Below are 22669 nucleotides of genomic sequence, written 5' to 3' on the forward strand. Positions count from 1 at the left end.
GGGAGGTGACATGCAGAGTGTCCCAGGCAGCTTTTGGCAGTGTCCCCCCATCCTCCTCCTGCACAGGCTATGTCCCTTTTGAAGCAAAATCATTTCAGACCTTTGAGTTTTTGGCACAGACCAAAAGCTTTGCTGTAAGTGTGTTTTGGGTTTTTTTTTTTTTGTTTTTCTTTTCCAGTTCCAGCTGTGCCCCTCTACAGTTACGGACCAAGGGAAAATGATCGGGAGTACGTGGAAAGGAGGGTGGATTTTAATTCTCCACTTTTCAAGCCCGAGACTGGATTTCCGTTTGGGAAAACCCTGCGCAGCTCTCTCTACGTGAGTCTACCTTGGCTTGACTTGCTGTTGGGCAAGGGCCGTCCCCCAAAAACCTGGGGGAGGCACCAGGGGCCAGGTGCCTGGGATGGGACCCTTGTGGAGGCAAATCAATTGGGATGCTGCCAGGGTCTGTTTGCAGCAGGAGGTGACTTTGTGGCCATTTCAGCGGTGGCTGGTGGTGGCCTTCCTTGGGCATTGCTCAAATTGGACTTGGAGATGGGAGGGCTGCCACCCCATGCTGAGGGGTCCCACCAGTCCTAACCTCACCTGATGGAGGGATCCCTCTGCTCAGTTTACAGACAACGGACAAATCATTTTCCCAGCCTCGGACAACAATATCTTCACCTACCCCAACCCTCCTCCAGGTGGCTTCAATGGCCACGAGGAGGTTCCCATGATCGCCGTGTTTTGGGACAACGCTGATTTCTCCAGAGGTGTCGGCACCACCTTTTACCAGGTGAGCGAAGCCACCCAGGTGCATGGTTGCATGAAACATCCTTTGATGATAAACTCGTCACCTGTTCTGTGGTTGCCCCTTGAGTTGTGTAACTGATGGAGCCCGTGAGCAGCATTTCCCTTTTCTGGGCCAAATCCAAGAGCTGTTGGGCCTCTGTGTGTCACTGCTTGAACCGTCCAACCCAGACCCTTAGTTGCAGTACTCCATGCATGACCCCAGCCTAGACCTGTCTTTGCCCTACTTGGAGCTAACACAGATGTGGGTGTACCTAACCTGCAGGAGTTCCTCACCCTCAACACAGCCAAGCCTCCGTTTGTCCGCGACGTGGAAGCGAAGGTTCGGCGGTACCTGAGGTCCTCCTACTCCGCTGCCTGGACCTTGAAGATCACCTGGGAGAAGGCACCTGCCTATGCAGCACGGACTGACACCCGGAAGGTAAGGTGCTGATGGAGCTCAAGGGCTTGTTGAGTTGTCAAAAAACACCAAGAGCTGTGGGCAATCACCTTCTCTGTGCCTGAAAATAAGAACCAGTTTTGTAAAAATGGTCAGGCTTGAAGATTTTTGCTGAAAAGAACAGGGCTGCGCCCATGTTTTGGTGGTTTTCAGGTTTTTTGGGGGGCATCTTTAGCTGAACTCTCCCTGCTCTGTAAAATCTTTCACTTTAAACATGGTGTAAGTTTATTGTGCACCAGAAACACCTCTTCAGTAGCACAAAACTGTGTGACTTTGAGGCTTCTCATGGAGCGGCATCAAAGTAAAAACATCACATTTTCCAGGCAAAGTGCGAACCAGCCCAGGCTGCATTTGCTTTGCACATCAGGACCTCAGCCCTGCCGTCCCGCAGCGAGCACTGACTCACACCCCTAATTTTAAATCCAGTAGCTCTGCTCGGTTTCTTACCTGTCTGCAACGCTTCTCCCCAGACGAGCACATACCAGGCTGTCCTGACCACCGATGGCTTCAGGTCCTACATCCTGATACTGTACCAGGAGGGAGGCATGCGATGGGATTACACCAGGCTCGCTGCCACCAACGTGCTCATCGGCTACACCAGGTACAGCAGGCTCAGCACCCTGCCCCTGCCTCCTCCGAGCATTGGGCTGTGTCCCACCCCGGGCTCCGGCTGGTTTAGTCCCATGAAGTGCCCTGCAAGGATGAGGGCAGCCCAGCTGGGGTCTGCGCATCCCTATATCCTAACATATAGGGGTCTCACAACCAAATTTGCCCCACTAGTGGCTGCAGCCCGCTGCCTTGCCAGGCTGTGCTTGTTGTAAGACCCACACATCCCTTTGGGGTCCCAGGCCTGCAGCATCCTGGTGGTTTGGGTGGAAGGAGTGGGGAATAGGGGACGTTTGCTGAAGTTTGCACCAGTCAAGGGAAGGGATTTCCGCTGCTTGGCTGGAGCGGTCGCTTCCTGCCTCCTCGCATTACGGCTTGCCCGTGCACGCTGTCCCCGGGGTTTGCTCATTAGCTGCTCGCTGCAGCTGGGTAAGGAAAAGGTGACTGGGACGGGAAGCGTGGGTGGCACTGGTGTGTGTGTGTGTACATGCTTGTGCACGACCGCTCGTAGGTGAAACCATGGAAGCTGCTTGTGGGGGTCTTGAGGTGTCCGCGGGTTCTGCCCATGGTGCAGCAGGAGAGTTTGCAGCACTCAAAACTAACTGTACCCTGCAGAGAGGAGACAGCGTGCTGGGGGATCTGCTGCCTTTGCCCTCCTGTCCCTGGAGCTGTGATTTGGGTGCTGTGGGGTCCCACCGGCTCAGGATCAGGGCTGCTGAAGGGCAGGCTGGGGCTGGGGCTGGGGCTGGGATAACCCCACCTGGGCAGAGCAACCCCTGATTTTTCCCCTTTCCTCTGCACGCAGTGGGGATGGCTTTTACCGCAACGATGACCTGACTCGGGGACCTCCAGCTGCTAAATACCGCCCTGACCAGTTCAGGGGCTACAACACAGGTAGTGCCGCAGAGCTGGGGTGGGTTCACATGGCCACTTGAGGGGTCAGAGAAGGGCTGCGTGGCGAGGGGGAAGTTCCCAGGGGATGAAATCCAGCCTGCCACTGTGGCAAGGCTCTCAGGGAGTTCACCGAGGTGAGGCTTTCCCCCCAAGCACATAAAATGCTTCCCCTGGGTACCAGCTGTGCCCTGAGGCTGAAACATCCTTGATGTGTCCGTGGACCCTTTTTGTTGCAATGGCTCTGTCTCAAGGCTTTCTTCTTTGGCAAGAGCCTCTCCCCCTCTTTCCCTGCCGCTGGGTGGTTGTTAAGCATGGGATTCCATGGCTGGGGGTCAACGTGGGCTTAGCTTCCAGCATCAGCATCACTTGGCTCTTGCCTCAAGCCAAAACTGCCCCTGTGGTGGTCCTGCCCAGAGGTGACAGCTCATGGTTTCTCTCCCCGCTCAGACCTCCGCGGGCTGTGGATTTACAAGCTGGAGAGCCGCGTGGGCGTCAACTACCGGCTGAAGTGCCTGGCGTGGACGGGGCGTCAGCAGGAGCCACGAGCGTGGAGCCAGGGCCTGCCCGCCTGCCCCTGCTCCCTGCAGCAAGGGCAGCAGGACCCACGCTTCAAGAGCAGCCGTGGAGGCAAGTGGACATACTGCTTCCTCACCCTCCTCATCCCTGAGCTGTCCCTCCTCATCTCCTCTGCAAGGGTGGCTGAGGTCCCTCCTGGCCAGACGGGCAGGGGACCCCAAGGAAATGAGGAGGGGGCTGCCCTTCCCTACAGAGAAAGGGGAAACAGGGAGGAACAAGAGCTGACCTGTCCCTGTCTTGTTACACTGGACAGAGCTGGTCTAAGCTGCATGGGGACAGTGGGGATGGACCCTCCCCAGCACTGGGGTCTCACCTTGGGGGACCACTTGGATGGTCTCCATCAGCCTCTCCAAATCACCTGTAGCACCACGGGTGATGTGGTGGGAGTGATGGATACCAAGGAGCCAGCCCCAGCCCCGGCCCCGCTCCGTGCCCTGATGCTGGCCAGGGAGAGCTGTGCTGAGGCTCACTGCTGTCCCGTTGCAGGCCGGTGGGCTGCCCGTGTCTCCATGCTGCACTCTGCCTCCCCCAACCAGCACGGTGCTGGCATCCGCTGCCTGTACGACAGCCAGAGCCAGCTCATCGAGGGGCGGCAGGAGAGGTACTGGAGGTCCTCCAGGCAGGCGTCCCCCTTCCGTGGTAAGCACAGCCAGCTCTGGCGTCACCCCGCTGAGGCTGGCATCGCTGTAGCCTGTAAATCTTTTTAATCTCTGTGCCAACCTGTTTCCTGACATGCTTTTGCCCTTGGAGGGAGCATGGTCCTGCCAAAAGCCGAGGCGAGCGTCCTTCCTGCCCGGAGCCAGCCCTTCTCCCTCTGCTCTCCCCTTCAGCCCCTTACTCTAATTTTTGTCTCCAGACCAGGAGCTGAAGTTGTACGACTGGTGCTGTAACCAGGCGGGCAGTGCCCGCCTCTGCGCCCATTACAGCGAGAAGAGACCGAAGATTGGCTGTGATGGATATCAGTTACCCAGCATGGGTGGGTTTGCAGCTCGTGTGTGTTGGGTGATGCCATCTTGGTGCCCAGGGCTGGGGGGAACATCCCAGTCACCCCATAGTTAAGGCAGCAACAGCCCTGGGTAAACGAGGGATGGATTCTGGGGTGCTCATGTGTGGGTTGTGCTGTGCCCTGGGCTGTGCGGGGTTAGGGGTGGACATCTCCCTTAGCACATAACCACCCATGTAGTCTGGGGGTGACAGCACCGGGAGGGGAGAAGGATGGCAGCCAACATTGTTGTTGGTGTGAGCTGATGTGGGGCTTGCTTGCAGGTTCCTCAGAGGAGGCAGAGAGTGACTCGGAGGAGCAGAGAGGTGAGTGGGCTTGGGGGTCTCCTCTCTGCCATCTGCTTCCCACTGCCCCCATTCCCCCTCCCACGTGGAAACTGCTCCGGGGCTCGCAGCTTGCCCCAGGCCCCCGGAGAGGAGGTGGATGGGCAATCCTTGTTTCTTCTTCTTTGCAGATGAAGAGGACAAGTAACTGGGGGGGGTTGCACATCTGCAACACGGTCCAGGCCATGGCTGATCCTCCGAGTCCTTTGCTCCTGCTCATCCCGTGTGTCCCCCCACTCCCCCCAGCACCCATCACCCCTGCCCGCCGCACAGGGCAGCTCACTCAGCTGGTACCTGCGGTTGCCTTCGCTGGTCCGAGTTTATTTTTCTAACCCAGACTTGTCCCAAGGAGTCAGTTGCTTTAGTTGCCCTTCCCCAGCTGCAGCTGAGCGGGTGCCCACGGGCACCTCCTTGTTGGTGGGGAGGTGGGCAGGTACACCCCACCATGTCTGCCACCCCGTGTCCTCCCTGCATCCTGCTGTGCCTCCACACCGCAGGGTGAGGTTGGTCCCCAGCACCCGGGAATGGGTTTTTGCACCTTGTGTGGGTCAGCTGTGGCCAAGGCCCCAAGTGCCGCAGTGTGCCAGGCTTGCCCCATGAGCCGGTCCTGTCTTGTCCCCCATTCCTGTCTGCCAGCCATCCCTCCCTGGGCTGTCCCCAGGCCCTGTGCCCAGGATAAGGGGTGATTCTCTAGATCAAGCCAGAGTCTTCTTGATGCCTCTGCTGTGTGTGCGAGGGCAAAATTCAACCCCATGATCAGAAACATCAGGATAAAAATAATTTTTTTTGTGCGTAAGAGAGTATCTGCATCTCTTAAAAAAAAAATCCTTGTCAAATCTTGTTTGGTCAATAAAACCTCTGAGGAGTCTGAGCATCACTGATCTTGCGTCAGCCACGTCCTCTGCTGAGCAGGGGTGGGAGGTGGTGGTGGGGACAGGCTGGGGACAGCGGCATTGCGGGATGCTGCTGCCCTCCGGGCTGGTGCTGGGGATGTGAGCGTCAGGGCTGCGGCTGAGCTGGGCTCTGGGGCAGCGGGGCTGGAGCTGGGCTCTGCCGGGGTCTGATGCACCCTCCTTGGGTGCAGCATCTTCCCCTCTGCAGGGGCAAAGGCTGTGGGGGGTTTACGGGGACCACAGCCCGATGTGTGTGAGCTGAGACACTGCGAGCAGTGCCTGCGGAGAGCAGCGAGGGGGACTTGCGGCTTTGCAGGGGGAACGAGGGGATGGGGCAACAAAAAAAACAACACCCATCTTCTCTTTGGCCCTGCAGGTGGGACCAGCAGAAAACAGGGACTCGAGAGCTTGGGACAGGGAAGCAGGGCTGGCGCATGGGCACCGCAGGGTGCAGGCAACTTAGCAGCATGTCATCATTTTTGGTTTATTCTATTTTATTCCTAATGAGCTATAATCACTGCATTACCCGACCTGAGTCTGCTATCAGCGGCTCTGCCGGGTCCAGTTACATTGCACTGGGGCATACCCCTGTGCAGACACACTCAAGGACTATCCCGGTTGCCTCTGCAGGTCCTCAAGGGAAGGTGACATCCTCTCGCTTTGGCCACCCAACATAAAACCACATTTTTCATTCAAAAAAAGCACCTCCTCCAGAGTGAATCCTCCCACAAAGCCCAGACCCCAAAAGGCAGCTGCCCATCCTCTGCCTCCGTGCAGGCACCATTACTGGAGACCCTGAGAGCGGGTGGTGGGGCCAGCAGCAGCGACTGGCTCCTCCACAAGCCCAGAGGTGCTGGGGCAGGACACGTGGCAGGCTAGGGTTGCTGGTGGGGCTCGCTCAGAGGCCTGACGTGGGGTCTCTGGATCCTTATCTGTAAAGGAGGGACAGGCCACGCCGCGCTGTCGGTGCTGCACGGGCTCTACTCTTTGCTACGGGCTCAGGCAGCGGCGCAGACCCCAACGCCAGCCAAAGCATCCCTGGTGCTCTGGGACAAGGCACAGCTCCCAGGCATCTTTGAGGCACAGGGCCAGGATATCAGTCCCCAGCCCACAGCCCCCCACCCTGACCTCCCATGAGGACAATAACCTCTTAGCAGACCTGGACTGAGGGGTCGATGGCCTGGAGCTGCAGTTCCCAACACCTTTCTGGGGAGTGGGAGCGGATGGGCTCTGCTCGCTCTGCTGCCATCGTCAGAGCTGGAGTGGGGAAGATGATGAGCAGAGCATGAAGAAGACTGGGATGAAGCAGAGCTGGGGTGGGGGCGTTTTGCAGGGATGTACTCACAGGAGAAGGACCGTGGCCTCCAGAAGATCTCCTTGGCCCTAGGAGGGGGGGTAGCAGAAAGGGGACAAGATGTCAGGGAGGGGCAGGAGAGCCCCTGCGTGGTCCTGGCACCTTCGTCGGATGGCAGAGGGGAGCAGTGGCTGAGTGTGGAGGCAAGACGGAGCTACGAGAGGAGGAAAAGTCCCCAGTTGTTGTGCACACACAATTTCTCGCCTTGCCACAAGTGCAAATGAACAGAGGCGCTTCCCAGAGAGCCCTGGCTCCAGGGCTGGCAGGGAGCCGGCAGCAGGGGCAGGACACAGCTCCGACCAGTGCGAGGGCTCAGGGTGCTGAGCTCCCCCTGAGCATGGATGCTACACCAGGACCAAGGGCTGGGGTGGAGGGAAGGAGGTGCTGGTGCCACCACAGCCTTGCACCTCGTCAGATGTCTGCTCGCTCCCTGCTCTGCAGGAGAGCAAGGTCCAGTCCTTAACTGCCTTTTTCTTGCTGCAGACCAACTCTTTCCAGAGCAAAGTGAATTGCAGTGGAAATCATTTGGATGGTATTCAAATTAAAATTAAATAGAAGGTCGTCTGTAACCAAGCACTGGGTGGGATGAGGAAGAAATACAAATATTCCCTGATATGGGGGAAAAGGGAAGTGAATGTTCAACTCACTGATGTTATGGCACCCCGGAGCAGCAGATGTCTGGGAAAGGGGCTGGAAGATGCTAAAAGATCACCCAGCCCAGCCCCTTCCCCAGGGCAGGCTCCCTCTACTCAGGCCAGATGGGTCCCACTGGTGGCGGACCTTCTGGAGATGGGTTTTCCACAAGTTTTTTGGGCTGGCAAAGCTCTTCCTGACACTCAACCTCCATTCCCTGCCACACCCACAGCACCCACCCCAGCCCACAGCTCACCTCCGGTGCCGGCGGCGGTGCCCACGGAAGAGGTGCAAGGCCAGGCAGGCAGTGGCGAGCAGGAGGCAGAGCAGAGCCAGGGCTCCCAGCAAGATGCCGAGGAAGGCGGCGAGACTGATGGCCAGCCGCTCACAGTGGGCACCGGTGGGGGAGAAGATGGAGAAGGGGAGGCAGCTGTGGATGAGGAGAGAGGAGCGGTGATGCCGTGGGGAGATGTGGCCATGCCCGGTGGCCTTGTCCGTCCCCAGCACCACTGCTACCTGCACGTGGGACCCTTGGGCAGGTGCTGGCACTGGCCGCCATGCTGGCAGTAGCCCATCTTGCAAGGGGAGACGCAGACGAAGCCGATGGTCCCCGCGTAGTGGAGCTGGTAGCCTTTGTAGCCGTACAGACCGCAGGGGAAATAGCGCCTCAGCTCAGCCACCGTCACTGGGGAGGGACGGCATGGGTTCAGCCATGCGGCAGCATCACCCCTTGATGCTTCCCCAGGTCTCCCTGAGCTGGGTCTGTGCCCAGGGTGGGGACTGTCTACCACCCACCTCCCCCGCGGGCGTTACCCAAACCCCAGGGCATGCAGGGCGATGGGGGTGGACCGTGGGGACATTGGGGTGCTCCTCCCCAGCTCCCCAGCTTGGCGCCGGGGGTTACTCACGCTTCACCAGGTCGGTGACGTTGTCCCGGTGCAGGCGCTGGAAGAGGAGGTGAGCACCTGCCTCCCGCCACCCCCGCCGCCCGTTGAAGGCACCGATGATGGCCCCTGGCAGCTCCTCGTTCAGGAACCGGATAATGGTGCCACGACTGTCATAGGTGAACTCGGACACCACCGCGAAGGTGAAGCCATCGCCGTCTGTCCTGTGGGGAAAGGATGGGGGTGCCAGTGGAGCTGCTGCCACCTCGCAGAGCAGCAGAGCCTCACCGTGCCTCAGTTTCCCCATTTGGGAGGGGGGGTAAGGAAGGGAAGAGGCATGAGGGCATCGTTGCTGAAAGGTGCCATGGGGCTCATGTGTCTCCAAGGTTTTATCAGCATTGGGACTGGAAAAACAGACCCTGGGTCTGAGGGAAAATGCCCTTTCTGTCCCAAATCCTGCGGCGCTGCGCCCAGCCCTGCCATGTCTGCTCCCCGGGGTGGGCACAGGGCCGCTCCATGGCCGACTCACGTCTGGATGATGTCGGTGTTGGTCTGGAAAGCGTTTACCTCCAGGGAGCCCAGAATGGCCGAGACCTGTGGTGGAGGGAGCAGGCAGGTGTTAGGGGAGGGCAGGATGGCACCAGTGCGGGGAGAGGCTGAAGGGCGACGCGGGCACCGTGGCTGAGCCCCGAGGGCTGCTCTGGCCTTTCATTCATGCTCCGGGGACCTGGCACGTGGCCATGGCCACAGCCGGCATCATGTGGCTGGCACTGCCTCCCTCCGGGTCTGAGGATTCCCCGGGTCCCCGGGGATCTCATGGGAGGGGGACACGTGGAGGCACAGGCACCCCACGCTGCCCGGTGTGCCGGCGCGTCCCCCTCCCCTAGCCTGACCCCTCTGATGACGTACGGTGCCGTTCACTTCCCCGGCAGTGGCGTTTTGCAGTGTCCTGACCCGCAGCCGGACGCTTCTCCGTGGGAGATCTGCCGGGGGGAAGGCGCAGCAGTGGCTCTGACATTCCAGCACCGAGGCGAGCGGGGTGGGGGTTCACCCCCGTAATGCACAGGCACCCACCTGCGCTGGCCGGCGGCCGAAAATCCCCCCCAGCCACCAGGCAGCGGTGGTCGGTGAAAGCCGGGGGGCAGTTGCAGGCGGGGGCGCAGGTGATGGGGTGCAGGTGGCATTGGCCCCCGTTGCTGCAGTAGCCCTCGGGGCAGGAGCGGGAGCCACAGCCCGAGCTGCAGCCCGGCCCCTCGCCTGCAGGACGGGGAGCCTGGGTCAGGCGGAGGCACGAGCCCGGCTGCCGAGGCAGAGCCCCAGCACTGATCCATCCCCAACCCATCCTCGGCGTGTAACGCCTTTCTTCCAGGTTTTGGGGTTTTTTTTGTGCCTTAGGACTTTAGTATAAATTCAGATCCTCAAGGAGCCTTTGCCCTTGTGAAATCCCAGCCTGTCGCATTAGGAGCAAAGACCATCACCCCAACCTCACCAAAACCACCTGAAAACAGGATTTGGTTTTAGCCCCTCAACCGCCACACGTGCATTTTAACTTTGACGGGATGAGATATTTTTTTTTCCTCAAAGAGAAAAATTGCAGGGAAAAAGTTTCTCCTCCCAGCAGAGCAGCGAGATCTGCAGCCCGGGAGCATGGGGCAGCTGGAGTCTGGTGCCTTCTGTTAACGAGGGCTTGGGTATAGAGCTCAGCCAGCTCCCCCTCCTCTCCTTTCCAGCCAATTTGGGTCCCATAGGAGCCCTTTTCCATTGAGGCCACGGGGGTGATGGGGTTGAGGACCATGCCCACCAAGGATCATGCCTGCTGGGCTCCCGTACTCACCCTCCTCGCCGGCTGGGCAGGAGCAGACGTAGCTGCCCACCGTGTTGGTGCAGGTGGTGTTCCCCGGGCACGCCGTCCCCTCTGCGCACTCGTTGATATCTGCCAAGGCAACGCAGCGTGGCACCGGGAGATATACCTCTGCCGGGGTCCCGCGGGCACCCTGGGCTCTTGGTGGCCATGGTGAGCCCTCATCACCTGAGCAGTGCCGCCCATCGCCGGTCAGGCCGGCCGGGCAGGGTCCACAGCCGGTGTGTGAGTCGCAGCCCACGCCGGGGAAGCATCCCTGGGCGCAGGGGTCCGGTGGTTCCTGGCAGAAGGGACCTGAGTAGCCGCCCTTGCACCTGCAGGCTGCCAGCTGGGAAGGGGACGGTGACACAGGCTTAGGGGACGTGAGAAGGATGGGTGGGCAGAGAAGACAAGTGTGCCCGGTGCGATGCTGGCAGAGCTTTCCGGCGCACCACCTGCAGGGAGGAGCCCCCGAGGGTGACGGTGTCGGTGTAGTCGCACTCCTGGCTCCTGCTGCAGCTGCAAAGGGTGAAGCGGAGCTGGAGGAGGGCGGAGAGGTTGTTGGCCCCGACAGCCTCCAGGCTGATGGTGAGCGGGGCTGTCCCATGGGGCTCCCATGTCAGGGTGCCGCTCTCTGCCGGGGGGAGAGGTGGGAGTTAGAGGAGCTGGCAGAGGAAAGGGGACGGGTGGCTGGTGTTCCCCCATCCCACCCCAGCTGTCCCGTTTCTCCTTCCTACCCGATACGTTGAGCTCTGGTGAGTGGTGGGGGACGAAGCGTGCACCCACCCCAGTGGCGCGGTACTGCCTCCTGACCCTTTCTGTCCTGAAGGCCATGAGCGACGTGTCACCAGTGATGACGGGAGGGAAGGCGCCTGAGGAAAGAACAGCCCAGCACACAGACGGGTGTTTGCTGCGTAGCCTTGGCACCCCTTGGCTCTGAGTCCCTCTTGGCAAGGATGGGACCCCAGGAAGATGCCACCATGACTGCCCACCAACAAAGCCCTCGTGGTGCATGGCATGGTGGCATCTTCCAAGCTTGGAGACCAGCCAGACGGGCAATGCAACTCAGAGACTTTGGTGGCATCTATCGTGCTGGTGGCATCTATCGTGCTGGTGGCATCTCCCAGGCTTGGAGACCAGCCAGTTAGGTGATGCAACTCCAAGACCTTGGTGACTTTTCTTCTGCCTTACACAGAGCAAGAGGGCCCAGGGAGGGAGCAGGGCACTGCCCGGTTACCCAAGCTGTGCCCTCTCAGAGGTGAAGATCTGCTCCACTTACTGAGTACCGTCTTCTTCTGCTGGAAGTCAGCCATGAGGCTCTGAGTGGCCAGGCCCAGTGCCACGTCCCCCGTGCTCAGCACATCATAGATGCACTCCTTACTGCCGCGGCACTGAGAGGCTGCCAGCTGGTAATGGCTTTCATTCTCCTGCCGCAGCTGAGACAAGAAGATGGGTGTGAAGTTCATTACCGGTGAGTCCAGAGGCTGAGCAAACAGGCTGTGCTCTCCAACAGCCCCTGCAAGAGAGCACACCATGGGTGTGGCCTTAGGATTTTTATATTTTAGGGCTCGTTTCCGTGGAGCTGTGAGGAGACCAAAGGGCTTCCCTGGCACCACTTTTGCTCAGGCAAGGGACTGAATGTCTCCAGCCAAAGCATGACCAGAAGGTGCAAGTACAGAGGGATCGCCAAGGTGGATTCCGAGCCTGGACTTACAGGTCATGCCATAGCTGTAGATCTCCTCCTCGCTGCTGTTCACAGGGATGCTGGTACCATTCGGCATCTGGAAGTCGTCTGCAGGGTCATGGTCCCACACACCTGGTGGAGCATCACCAGAGGACTGGAGTCCCCCGTGATGGGGCTGACCCCTCTCTGGTGCTGGTTGGAGTTTAGTTCAGCCCCCTGGGGAGACCCAGGGGTCCCTGCCCTCACAAGCACACTCCCACAGCGTTTGACAGCCTGCTTTGGGATGGGAAGGGGACTTTGCACCCCAGCTCTCTGCAGCGGTGCCAGAGGTCCTCACCCAGGAGGCCGTTGGTGCCATTGCGGTACTGATCAGGCAGGCTGCAGACCATGCTGAGGATCCTGGAGGTGGCCGAGATGGAGACGGAGATGGCCCCATCAAAGACGGCCGTGATGGAAGACTCGTTGACCAGTAGAACACCGGGGCTGTAGTACACCTCGGCACCCGTGTCTGCAAGAGAAGGAGAGCACAGAGGGGGAGTCTGGGGCTGTGGTCTGGAATGATGCCTCTGAATTCGGGGAGGGGAGCGCTCCCCATCCACCCTGTCTGAGTCAGAGACAGGGTGCAGGTGGGAGACGTTTGATGGAGCTCAGGATGGCTGCCCTCATGCTGGGCAGGGCTGATCTCTGTGGGACAGGGACACCCTTGCCCCCCCACCAGGTACATTTAACTTCTAACAGCACATCCTGCTCACCTTGGGAATAGGAAAACTGGATGGTTTCATCATTCAGGAGGACTTGGATGTCACCCTGGCTCCTCAAGGTCCACTCAACCTGCAAATCATGGCGGATGTCACAGTCAGTCCCTCTGCTCATCCCTCCCTGCCGTCCCTGCTGGGACACTTGAGCTACACCCCGTCCTCCTCCAGCCCCGGCAGAGAGGCTCAGCCCTGGGGGCCATGTTGGTGTGCTCTTCAGCCCAGCAAACGCATGATGAAGCAGCTTTGATGGTTGCACAGAAGAGGACAGAAAGCTGTCCCCTGTCACTGCTGGCACGGGGCCTGCACAGGCCACCACTGCTGCTCATCTGACCGTGGCAGCATGGAGAACTGAGCTGGAGGGCTCCAGGCTCTGAGTCCCCTCCTCACGCTGCTCAGCAGCTGCTTCTGGTGACACCAGGAGATTTTGCTTACTGAAATGGGTGTGGGGAGCAATTCTGCAAAGCAAGGAAGAGTACACGCTTGTGCTAACGTGTCTGGAGGAGGCCTGTGGTCAGGGCGAAGGGTGTGCAACGAAGCGGGTGGAGCAGACCATGTTCCTGCAGAGCTCCAGGCCCTTGCTGACCAGCTTGCAAGAGGTGTTAGGGCTGTGGCTCGTTAGTCTTAGTCCAACTCACTGCTATTAGCACTTTGTTGGGGTCGTGGGAGGTGGCAGGGAGAGGAGCAGGGATGCTCCTCAGGTCCTGGCCACTTGTAGGTGATGCAGAGGCAATGCCCCAACCTGCCAGAGGACTCTGTCCTGTTAGAAGCTCTAACTGATACCGAGGTCACTCCTACTCACTGTTGTGGTGGTGGTGGAGATGTACTGGGCAGCGAAGGCCACGAAGTTGGTGGCCTGGGCTGTGCCGGTCCGGGCTGTGCGCCTGTGCAGTGTGAAGCTGGTCCGGGCATCGCTGGCCAGCAGCAGGACAAAGTCCCCGAGCCCATTGAAGGTGTAGGTGAGTCCATCCAGGGTGGTGATGTGGGGGTCACCAAAGGCACCAGCTGGGGTCCAAAGGAGATGGAGATGTATTGGGGGGAGGAAGAAAAGCAAATGCAGGTGTCATTGCACGGAGGAGAGCAGCACCCGGTGCTGTGCTGGGCTCAGCGGTGCCCTCCGGGGTGCTGCAAAGTGTGGTTACTGCGTGGGGTCTGTGACTGGCTGTGCCACCCGCGCAGAACCCCAGCTCAGAGGAGCGAGAGCCCCAGGGACTCACCGGGGGCGGGCGGCGCGTATCCCTTGCAGCCCACCCTGGGCCTCTTCTCAGCAAACCTGGCGCAGAACGAGGGCTTCGCCACGCGCCGGCAGCACCAGTCAAACGCCTCCAGCTCCTCGTCTGCGGAGGAAGGTGGCTGGGTGCTGGGGGGTGTCGGGGTCCCCGCTGCGCCCGCAGAGCGCTGGGTGCTCAGGGTGTTTGAGGGCGAGGAAGAACTGGTGCCCACCTACCCGCAGCGGGGCGGACGGGGAGGCTCCACTCTCTCTCCTGCCAGCCTTCGAGCAAGCTCCCGTCTTGGTACAAGCATCGCACCCCGGCCCCGGCCGGGCTGGGGGACGCAGAGCGCAGCATCCTCACGGAGGTGTCCGCCAGGCCTGAAACGGTGCAGGGGGATCATGGTCACCCCCAGAGCAGGAGGGGACCCCTCGCCGTCCCCCATCCCGTGGCTGGCCCCGGGGGGGCCACATTCAGCACCTGTGCTCCGGCGGTAGCGGGGGTCCAGCTCTGCCTGGGGCTGGGAGCAGGGGCACGGCAGCAGCTCGCCATTCCAGGCAGCCGGCACCGGCTGTGCCTCCAGCCACGCCAGGCACCGCAGCCTGTAGTTCACCCGGGAGCGACTGTCCAGCCTGTATATCCACAGCCCGCGCACACCTGGGGGAGCAACCGGGGAACAGCACAGCTTGGCCGGGGTCTCGCCTTGTGCCGAGGGATATCCCATGGGACAACCGTCCCTGGCCATTGACCTCACACGAGGTCTCCAGGCTCCCTCTAGAGCCAGCGTGGCCATGGCAAGCCACAGCAGGACATGGGACACCCATGCTCTCTTGGTGGCTAGCCCTTGCCGGATGTCTTTGCTGGTCCATCACCTCATAGGGACGTGTGCTGAGGACACGCTCCCGGCACAGAGCGCTCCCTCCATCCCCACCTGCCCTGAGGGCTCCCCCAGTGCCGTACCGGTGCTGGCACTGCTGTGCTGGTCGGGTCGGTACTTGACAGCTGGTGGCTTTTGAGTCAGCTCGTTATTTTGGGCATAGCCATCGCCGCTGTGCAGAGAGAGGAGGTTTGGGGTCACTGTTCTGATACAACCCTCCTCCGCTCCCCATGGAGGAGTTGGGGTGGGAACTGCTGTGGTTTGCAGGAGAGGGGGTTTAAACAGGACAGGGTTGCTCTGGGGGTGAGAGCTGGGCTCTCCTGAGGATAACACCTCTGATGGCCCCAACATAGTGCTGGGAGAAATCCCTGCCATCCCAAAATGCAGCCACGTGTGCACAGCACCTGGAGAAGCCGATCAGCACATTGCCCGCTGCCAGCTTGGTGTAGTCCCACCGCATCCCACCGTCCTGGTAGAGCAGCAGGGCGAAGGAGCGGTTCCCATCGGTGGTGAGAACTGCCTGGTAGGTGCTCGTCTGGAGAAACCCAAGGCACCCCCTTAGCACCCCCAAAGCCTCCCCTGCTCTCCCCGCAGTGCAGACTGGGGCGGTGAGACCTGAAATACCTGCATCAAGCCATGGGAGACCAGTAGCCCAGTCCTGCCCCTGCCATCGCTGGTGACAGTCCCCTCTGTTACCTGAGTCCCCCACTGCTCACCTGAGTGTCATCCCGCCGGGACGGGTACGCTGGAGCCTTCTCCCATGTGACCTTCAAGGTCCATTTCGCTACATAGGCAGTTTTCAGGTATTTCTCAATCTTTGCTTCCACGTCACGGACAAGGGGGTCTCGGATAGAGCTGAGGGTAGAGTATTCCTGCCGGTTGGCAAGAGAGAAAGTTTAATGGGCAAGCTAGGAGCTGGGGTGTGCCAGGAGAACATCTTTGGTGGCCCCGACCTGGTACCAGGTGGTGCCAACACCCTGGGAGAAGTCCGCATCGTCCCAAAAGGTGGCCACCATCGGCAAACCCTCCCAGCCGCTGAAGCCCTGGGCAGGCGGGTTGGGGTTGGAGGGGACGTAGTTGTCCGTGGGTGGGAAAATGATCTGTCCATTGTCTGTAAACTAACCAAAATAACTCATTATTTACCAACACCCCAGGCAGCTCCTGCCCAGCCCATGTGGCTTTTAGCCTCCATGGACGAGCAGAAACCTGCCATTTTAAATTGCAAAAAAATTAACATTCGGATTAAATTCAGTTTCTGCTCTATTTTCATGGGACTTTTTCTACCAAAGAGGCTGCACATCCCTTATGTGCTTGGTGAGGGGACAACTCACGTAGAGAGCATCCTGCAGCGACTTCCCGAAGGGGAACCCGATCTCTGGCTTGAACAGGGGGGAGTTAAAATCCACTGTCCTCTGGATGCACTCTTGGTCCCCACTCTCTGCACCGAAAGGGTAGAGCGAGGCCACCGGCACTGACATGGGCAGGAGATTAATCAAAAAGATGAAAAAAACCATTAAAGTCTGCTCCATCCTCCCTGTGGCCACGGCAAACTCACTGCCTTGCCACTGGGATGCTGTGTCTGTGCTGCTCCTGGCTGGACCAGCACTCTGATGGCTTGTAACCCAATTTTTAACCCAGTTTTTAACTCGGGATAGTATGCTCTCAGATGGCCTATTTCACCTTCCTTCGTGAATCTGGCAGCCCAACATGCAATGTGGACAAGTCACCACGGGACAGGCCATTACCTCAGCCATCATGGTGCTCAGTTGGCTGGCAACCCCTTCCTGCTCTTTGCTTTGGGAAGAAGAAAATCTACTTACTGATAAGCCCACGGGTGGGTGAGGGCTCAGGGGCAGGATATCTGTGGCTAGCAGTGCTATGGGCAGATGTCCTTGGTGCTGTGGCCAGTCTTCTCTGTGTCCCAAAAGCAGGAGCCACAGTGGTGGCAGGACTGGTGGTGATGGTTGGTGGTCTCCATGGTGCTGTGGTGCCTGGGGCCGGGAGACCTCCCACCTCCTTGGCTAGGCTCACTGATGCTGTGGGTGCAACAGCCATGGTGCTGCCTGCAGACATGGCCACAGCACTGCTTGCTGCAATGGCCGCAGTACTGCCTGCAGGGATGGCCATGGTGCTGCCTGCGGTGATGGCCACAGTGCTGCCTGCGGCGATGGCCACAGTGCTGCCTGTGGTGCTGCCTGCGGGGATGGCCACGGTGCTGCCTGCAGGGATGGCCGTGGTGCTGCCTGTGGTGCTGCCTGCGGCGATGGTCGTGGTGCTGCCTGTGGTGCTGCCTGCGGCGATGGTCGTGGTGCTGCCTGTGGTGCTGCCTGCGGCGATAGCCACGGTGCTGCCTGTGGTGCTGCCTGTGGTGCTGCCTGCAGGGATGGCCGCGGTGCTGCCTGTGGGGATGGCCATGGTGCTGCCTGCAGGGATGGCCGTGGTGCTGCCTGTGGTGCTGCCTGTGGTGATGGCTGCGGTGCTGCCTTCAGGGATGGCTCTTTTCTCCCCCCAGGCAGGTGCCCCCAGGAATGCCCTGGTGCCGGGAGGTGACAGGCTTGCTGCCTGTCCCAGGGCACGGTTGGTGTCAGCCGTGGGAGAAGCAGTGCCTGTTCCCGGCTCAGAGGGTGTCCATCCTGCTGCCGGCTCCCCTGCTGCACCAACGCCGAGTGCGGACGAGGCTGTTGCCGTCTCCTCCGCTGGTGTCTGCGGGCTGGGCAGGGGTGAACCGGGCACCGCGACAGCAGGGCTGGGACCAAGGACACCCCAGGACCCGGCGGTTGTCTCCATGGTGGGGGTTTGTGCTGCTGGGGATAGGACAGGTTGCCCACCTCTGCCTGCCTCATCACCTGTGACAGTGGGGGACGGGGCCCTGCTGGTGCTGGTGGCCTTCGCCATGGGAGATGGCACAGCTGCGGTGGCCTCGGTCACCACAAAGGCCTCCTCGCTGGCTGAGGTGGCTGGCAGGATGATGCTAATGGGAGACATGCTGGTGGCTGGCACGGTGGCCGGGCTTGTGCCAGCGGCATTGGAGACAGGCCCATGGGTGCTGTTGGTGCTGGCTGGGGGTGCTGTGCCCTCAGTGCCGCTCTCCGAAGGGGTGGTGTCCACTTGGGTGGTGGTACCCCCAGCACCTGACTGGGACATGACTGTAGTGTCCCATGGGTGTGTGTGGCCAACAGCCAGTGAAGAGACCCCAGCTGAGGGCTCGTCCTTCTCAACAGAGGATGCCACCACTGCCGGATGAGTGTTCCGGGGGACAGGAGGGGACACGCTCACATCTGGCTCAGCATTGCTGTGAACGAGGCCAGGGGAAGGTGCTGTAACCGGCTCTGGAGCTGTGGGTGACACTGTGCCCACAATGTCCACTGCCATGGGGCTTTTGCTGCCCAGGGCAGAGCGTGCCGCTAGGGTGCCATCGCTGGTGCCTGGCTCAGCAGCCCCAGCCATAGGGGTGGGCAAACCCAGGGGCAGCCATGTAGCCCCAATCCCCATGGTGGGAGGAGCCATGTCCATGTCTGTGTCCATGTCCATGGTGGGCTCAGCAGTGCGATAACTGTGGTCCGACGCAGCTGTGCTTGGCCAAGCAGTGACACTGCCTGTGGCGTGGGGTGACACCGTCGGGGGTGTCCCTGCAGCGATGTCACTGCTGTGGGGGGTACCTGTCGCAGCACTCGCCCTTGTGTTTTCAACCCAGATTGAGCCCGGAGCCGCCTGCGTGGTGCTGCCATCTCCGGCCCGTGGGGACTTGCCCCCTCCTCCCTCCACAGCTGCATTTTTGGGGAGCAGCGGTGTAGCTGGCTGGGGTGTCTTGCTGGTGGTGCTGGGGAGGGACCTGGCCATGGCTGGTGCTGGGCTGAGGCCAGATGTGGCTGATGGGGCTGAGTGACTGCCTCTGGGAGCCAGGAGAGGCAGATCTGCCAGGGACCGGGTTTTGGGAGCATCAGTACCTTGGGTGGGAGGCTCTGGTGATGGCCTGGTGGTGACAATCGCACGGCTGGGAGCTGGCCCCGCTGCACCAGTCCTCGGGAGAGGAGCTGCACTGGCACCCGGGTCCTCCTCTGTGCCCACCTCTGGGGACGCCGTCCCCACCACTCTCCCTGCGGTGCTGCCATCAGGGCGGGGGTCACCAGAAGCTCCCATGGCTGGTAGTGGGGTAGCCAGGAACAGTGGGGACATGCCTGCTGCCATCTCTGGGGGGATGCTGGATGGGGACACCCCTGGACCCATGCCTGCAGTGGGACTGCCTTCCTGGAGAGGAGGGACACTTTCTTGCGATGCCACAGGGGCAGCGGCTGCTCTGGGTACCTCCGAGGTGCCTGGCACAGCCGTGCCCATGCCTGGTGCAGCACTGGGTGACCATGTCTCTGTCCCCAGAGCTGTCCCACGTTGGGGCCCAGCCTGGAGCAGTGGGGCTGGTGCAGGTCCAGGTGTGACACCAGTTCCCAGTGATGCTGAGCCCGCAGTGGGACCAGGCTGGCTGCGGCTGGGAGATGCATCAGGCACAGTTGGGGTGGCTCCAGCGTCCCACAGCCTTGCAGTGGCATTGCCACTGACTGCTGATGCTGTTCCCATCTCTGCTTCGCTAACTGGAGTGTTGCTAATGAGGGAGGATGGATGGGTGGCTGGCTCGGTCCCGATGCTGTACCCACGGAGGGAAGATGTTGGTGCAGCAGCGGCTCGAGGGGCCCCATCTGGCTTTGCTCCACCAGTGCCCATGAGGGACAAGGACGTGGCCAAGCTGGGTCTGTCTGGAGAGGATCTGCCTGCAGCTGCCTCTGCCATGGTGGCCCCAGGACCTGCTGAGGGAGTTGGAGGGAGCAGAGACCCCATGGAGTGCGCAAAGGGTCCTGGAGAAGGACCACCAGGGCTGTCGGGAGCTGTGTGGGGGGACGGCCCCATGCTAAGCCCCACTGGGGTGGCCTTAGTCTCCGGGGAAGTGGTGCCTGCTGTGGCTCTGGCGCTGGGCTCAATCCTGACAGACACCAGCTCAGCACCGGCGCTTCCCATAGCTGGGAACGACGCAGTGGGGACATGCTCTGCAGCGGTGCCATTCATCGCCATAGCTGGTGTGACCGGAGCTGGTGCGGTGGCCTGCGGGTGGGTGACAGCGTTGGCTCCTGGCAGTCCATCTCTAGCAGCGCCGGGAGCCGTGCCATGGCTGGGGGGAAGCGGCTCTCCTGCGCCTGGCAGAGCGTCACCGGGGGGCCGGGAGGAAAGGGCTGGAGGCAGCGGAGTGGGGGGCACAGGGGTGTCCTGCGAGGCGTTGCGGCTGGCGTTGGATAAGGCACGTGTCCCCGTCTCTGTAGCCTCGCTGATGCCAATGGTGGCAGAAGAAAAGACAACCTTTGCTGAGGATGCTCTTGGAGGGACTGCAGATGGTGGGGCCGCTGTCCTGGCTCCCTCTGTGGCTGCCTGGGGGGGACCCCTAGGTAGGCCAGGGGCAGGGCTGGCTGAGGCTGCTGCTGGCTTCATAGGACTGCCCGTGTCCCCAGAGATGCTGGCTGCTGTGCCCGGAGTCGAGGTGGCCTCGTCTAGCCCTGGCGTGACCTCCTGGGACGGGAGCACGATGGTTGCATGTGGCTCAGCAGAGCTCTTGCTGATGCTGGGGGGTGACATCCCTGTGCTGTGTTCGTCCTGGGGCAGCGATGGCACCGTGGTCCATGCTGTCCCCGGCGTCCCCTCCGCAGTGACAGCATCGCCCGGCTGCACCAACTCGTTGGCATCAGTCAATTTGCCAGTGACTGAGGAAGATGCCTGTGTCCCTGGCCCGGGTTGCGCAGCCGGGATGTGTGCCACTGGCGGGGACAGACCTCCACCCTGTGCTGGGGGGGCACCTCTCAGTGCACCGGCAGCACCCATGGGCGGCGTGGCTGCAGTGCCCTCTTGCACGGGGACAGTTGTTCCCAGGGCTGGCTCTCCAGGAACACTGTCCAGGGCCACTCTGGACACTTGCACAGCCTGCTCGGGAGCGGGGCTGCTGTTTGGTGGTGGTTTGCTTGTCCCCATTACAGAGGGGACACCTGGAGCTGGGGACAACATGGCTGTGGCTGTCCCAGTACCGTTGCTGCCTGTGGCAAGAGCCACCGTGTGCCCCATTGGCGCGAGGGATGGAAGCTGCCCGTGCCGAGCGGTGGTGGGAGCCGGAGGGATGCTGGTCAGGTGGCTGGCAGCACCTGGAGAGGAGACCCCAGCCCCTGCCCCTACCTGGGGGCTGCCTCGCGTTGCTGGACCCCTGGAGAGAGCTGCCATGCTGGGAGGCCTCCCCTGCTCCCCCATGCTCCTGGCTGGGAGCAGCGCTCTCGCTGTCACCTGCGGCACCAGGCTGCCTGCGGGGCGAGACAGGGTGGCCCTGGCTGAATCAGCCCTGCCGCGGCCCCAGCAGGCAGGAACCTGCCCGCAGCCAGCTGCCCACCGGCCCTACCTGAGCCATGGCTGCCCGCCGGTGCAGGGGTCCTGCCAGTGGGAGAGGGGTGCTCGGTCTGGGCGGACGCGGTGCTGGGGAACGCCTGGCATGTGCCCAGGTCTGGAGGCAGCTTGGCACTGGTGCTGTTGGCTGCAGGCGAGATGCTGCCCAGCTCTGCCAGGGCTGGCGTGGGGGCAAGGAGCTGCTCCCCCATGTCCTTGGCTTGTGCTGGCAGCAGAGCAGGTTGGAGAGGGCAAGACAAGGAAAAAAAGAGCCCGGGGTCCCCATTGCCCCCATCCCTCCTCCCTTCTGCAGGAGGAAGGTGCCCCTGGGCCACACATAGCCCTGGGGCTGGTCCCCACCCCAGCACACGCAGCTGGACTGATGCCGAGAGCAAGACAGGCACCTTCCCCATGGGCGAGAGCCTCCATTTGGCCCACAACCCCCGCCCCTTCCCCTGCCACGGTGGGGGGGCCACGCCGAGGCTGTGGCACCAGCGGGCAGAGATGGGGGCAAACCCTGGCTGGGCACTCGGGCTTGAACTCGCAGGGTTCGAGCAGCCAGAGGGTCGTTTGCAGCCCATCACCCAGGTGGTACCGGGCACCTGGTCAGAGCAGCAGCGGTGTGGGCGACCCCGGCACTTACCTGGCAGCACCCAGAGCCCCCACAGCACCCAGCTCCAGAGCGGCCACTGTCCCCGGCACCCCATGGCACTTCCTCGGCAGCAGGGACAGGGCTGCAGCTCTCCCGGTCCCAGGGGAGCGACGCAACAGGGTGGCTGGGTCGGAGAGCACTCCCCTGGGCGGGGGGGGCGAGGGTGCCACGTGCCCTGCCTGGGGCACTGACGGCTCTGTGTCCTCACAGCTTGCCAGTGAGGTGGCCGCATCCCAGTCGTGGGGACCCACTGATGCTGGGGGACACCTCTTCTGCCATGGGAGGTTTTAGGGCCCTTCCCAGGGTGACCCCATGGTTGACATCCCAAGGTTGGGGTCCCCAACCCCCAGGGACCACCCGATGGGCTGCAAAGTCACCTTGCCCAAAGGCTCTGCTATGGCACGTGGGGACAGGGGTCCCCAGCACCTCTGGGGGCGGTGGGTCAGCCCTGGGCCCTGCACCCCCCGTCCATCCCCCCCATTTGCTGCCGGGTCCCTGCCACGCTCGGCCGCACGGCTGGTAACCCCTGGCAGGGTGGGCTCACCGCCAAGGAGGAAGAAGGAAGGAGCAGCCTCCCACTGCCGCCTCAGGGTCCCGCGTGCTAACCCGGCTCCGGCCCCACTCCCGGCACCACTGGCACTGCCGGCGGGCACCTGCATGCCGGGGTTATCTGTGCCATCGCGGCAAACGCCCACGCAAGCCCGGTCGGGGGGGTTCTTCCTGCACAGGCTGTGGGGCTGGGCCTTGCCCTGGGTTGTAGGTCACCTTCCACCGGGGACAGAGGCCAGGCGCACCCGGCCGTGCAAGGGGACCCAGCGGGGCTGCTGCAGCAACACCACCTTTGCTTCTTC

At 61.5% G+C, this 22669-nt stretch overlaps 2 protein-coding genes across 2 annotated transcripts; one reads left to right on the forward strand and one right to left on the reverse strand.

Moving 5' to 3' along the window:
• The first annotated feature begins 3798 nt into the window (after positions 1 to 3798).
• Positions 3799 to 5487, forward strand: LOC137666789 (mucin-4-like). Its single transcript, XM_068407027.1, has 4 exons — positions 3799 to 3943; positions 4161 to 4280; positions 4571 to 4612; positions 4762 to 5487. Exons 1-4 carry the CDS (start codon positions 3814 to 3816, stop codon positions 4776 to 4778), a joined length of 309 nt encoding a protein of 102 aa, XP_068263128.1. The 5' UTR covers positions 3799 to 3813; the 3' UTR covers positions 4779 to 5487.
• A 1186-nt stretch (positions 5488 to 6673) lies between these two features.
• Positions 6674 to 16290, reverse strand: MUC4 (mucin 4, cell surface associated). Its single transcript, XM_068406532.1, has 24 exons — positions 16093 to 16290; positions 15715 to 15879; positions 15478 to 15633; positions 15166 to 15296; positions 14845 to 14933; positions 14365 to 14541; positions 14121 to 14264; positions 13891 to 14010; positions 13476 to 13678; positions 12671 to 12749; positions 12256 to 12426; positions 11949 to 12050; positions 11514 to 11750; positions 10972 to 11106; positions 10687 to 10868; positions 10424 to 10583; positions 10229 to 10327; positions 9469 to 9651; positions 9304 to 9377; positions 8924 to 8988; positions 8419 to 8618; positions 8027 to 8195; positions 7767 to 7940; positions 6674 to 6818 (listed from the first exon to the last, which is right to left on the reverse strand). Exons 1-24 carry the CDS (start codon positions 16288 to 16290, stop codon positions 6674 to 6676), a joined length of 3558 nt encoding a protein of 1185 aa, XP_068262633.1.
• Between the last annotated feature and the right edge of the window lie 6379 nt (positions 16291 to 22669).

This window comes from Nyctibius grandis, chromosome 8, assembly GCF_013368605.1.
Source record: "Nyctibius grandis isolate bNycGra1 chromosome 8, bNycGra1.pri, whole genome shotgun sequence".
Classification (NCBI taxonomy): Eukaryota; Metazoa; Chordata; class Aves; order Nyctibiiformes; family Nyctibiidae; genus Nyctibius; species Nyctibius grandis.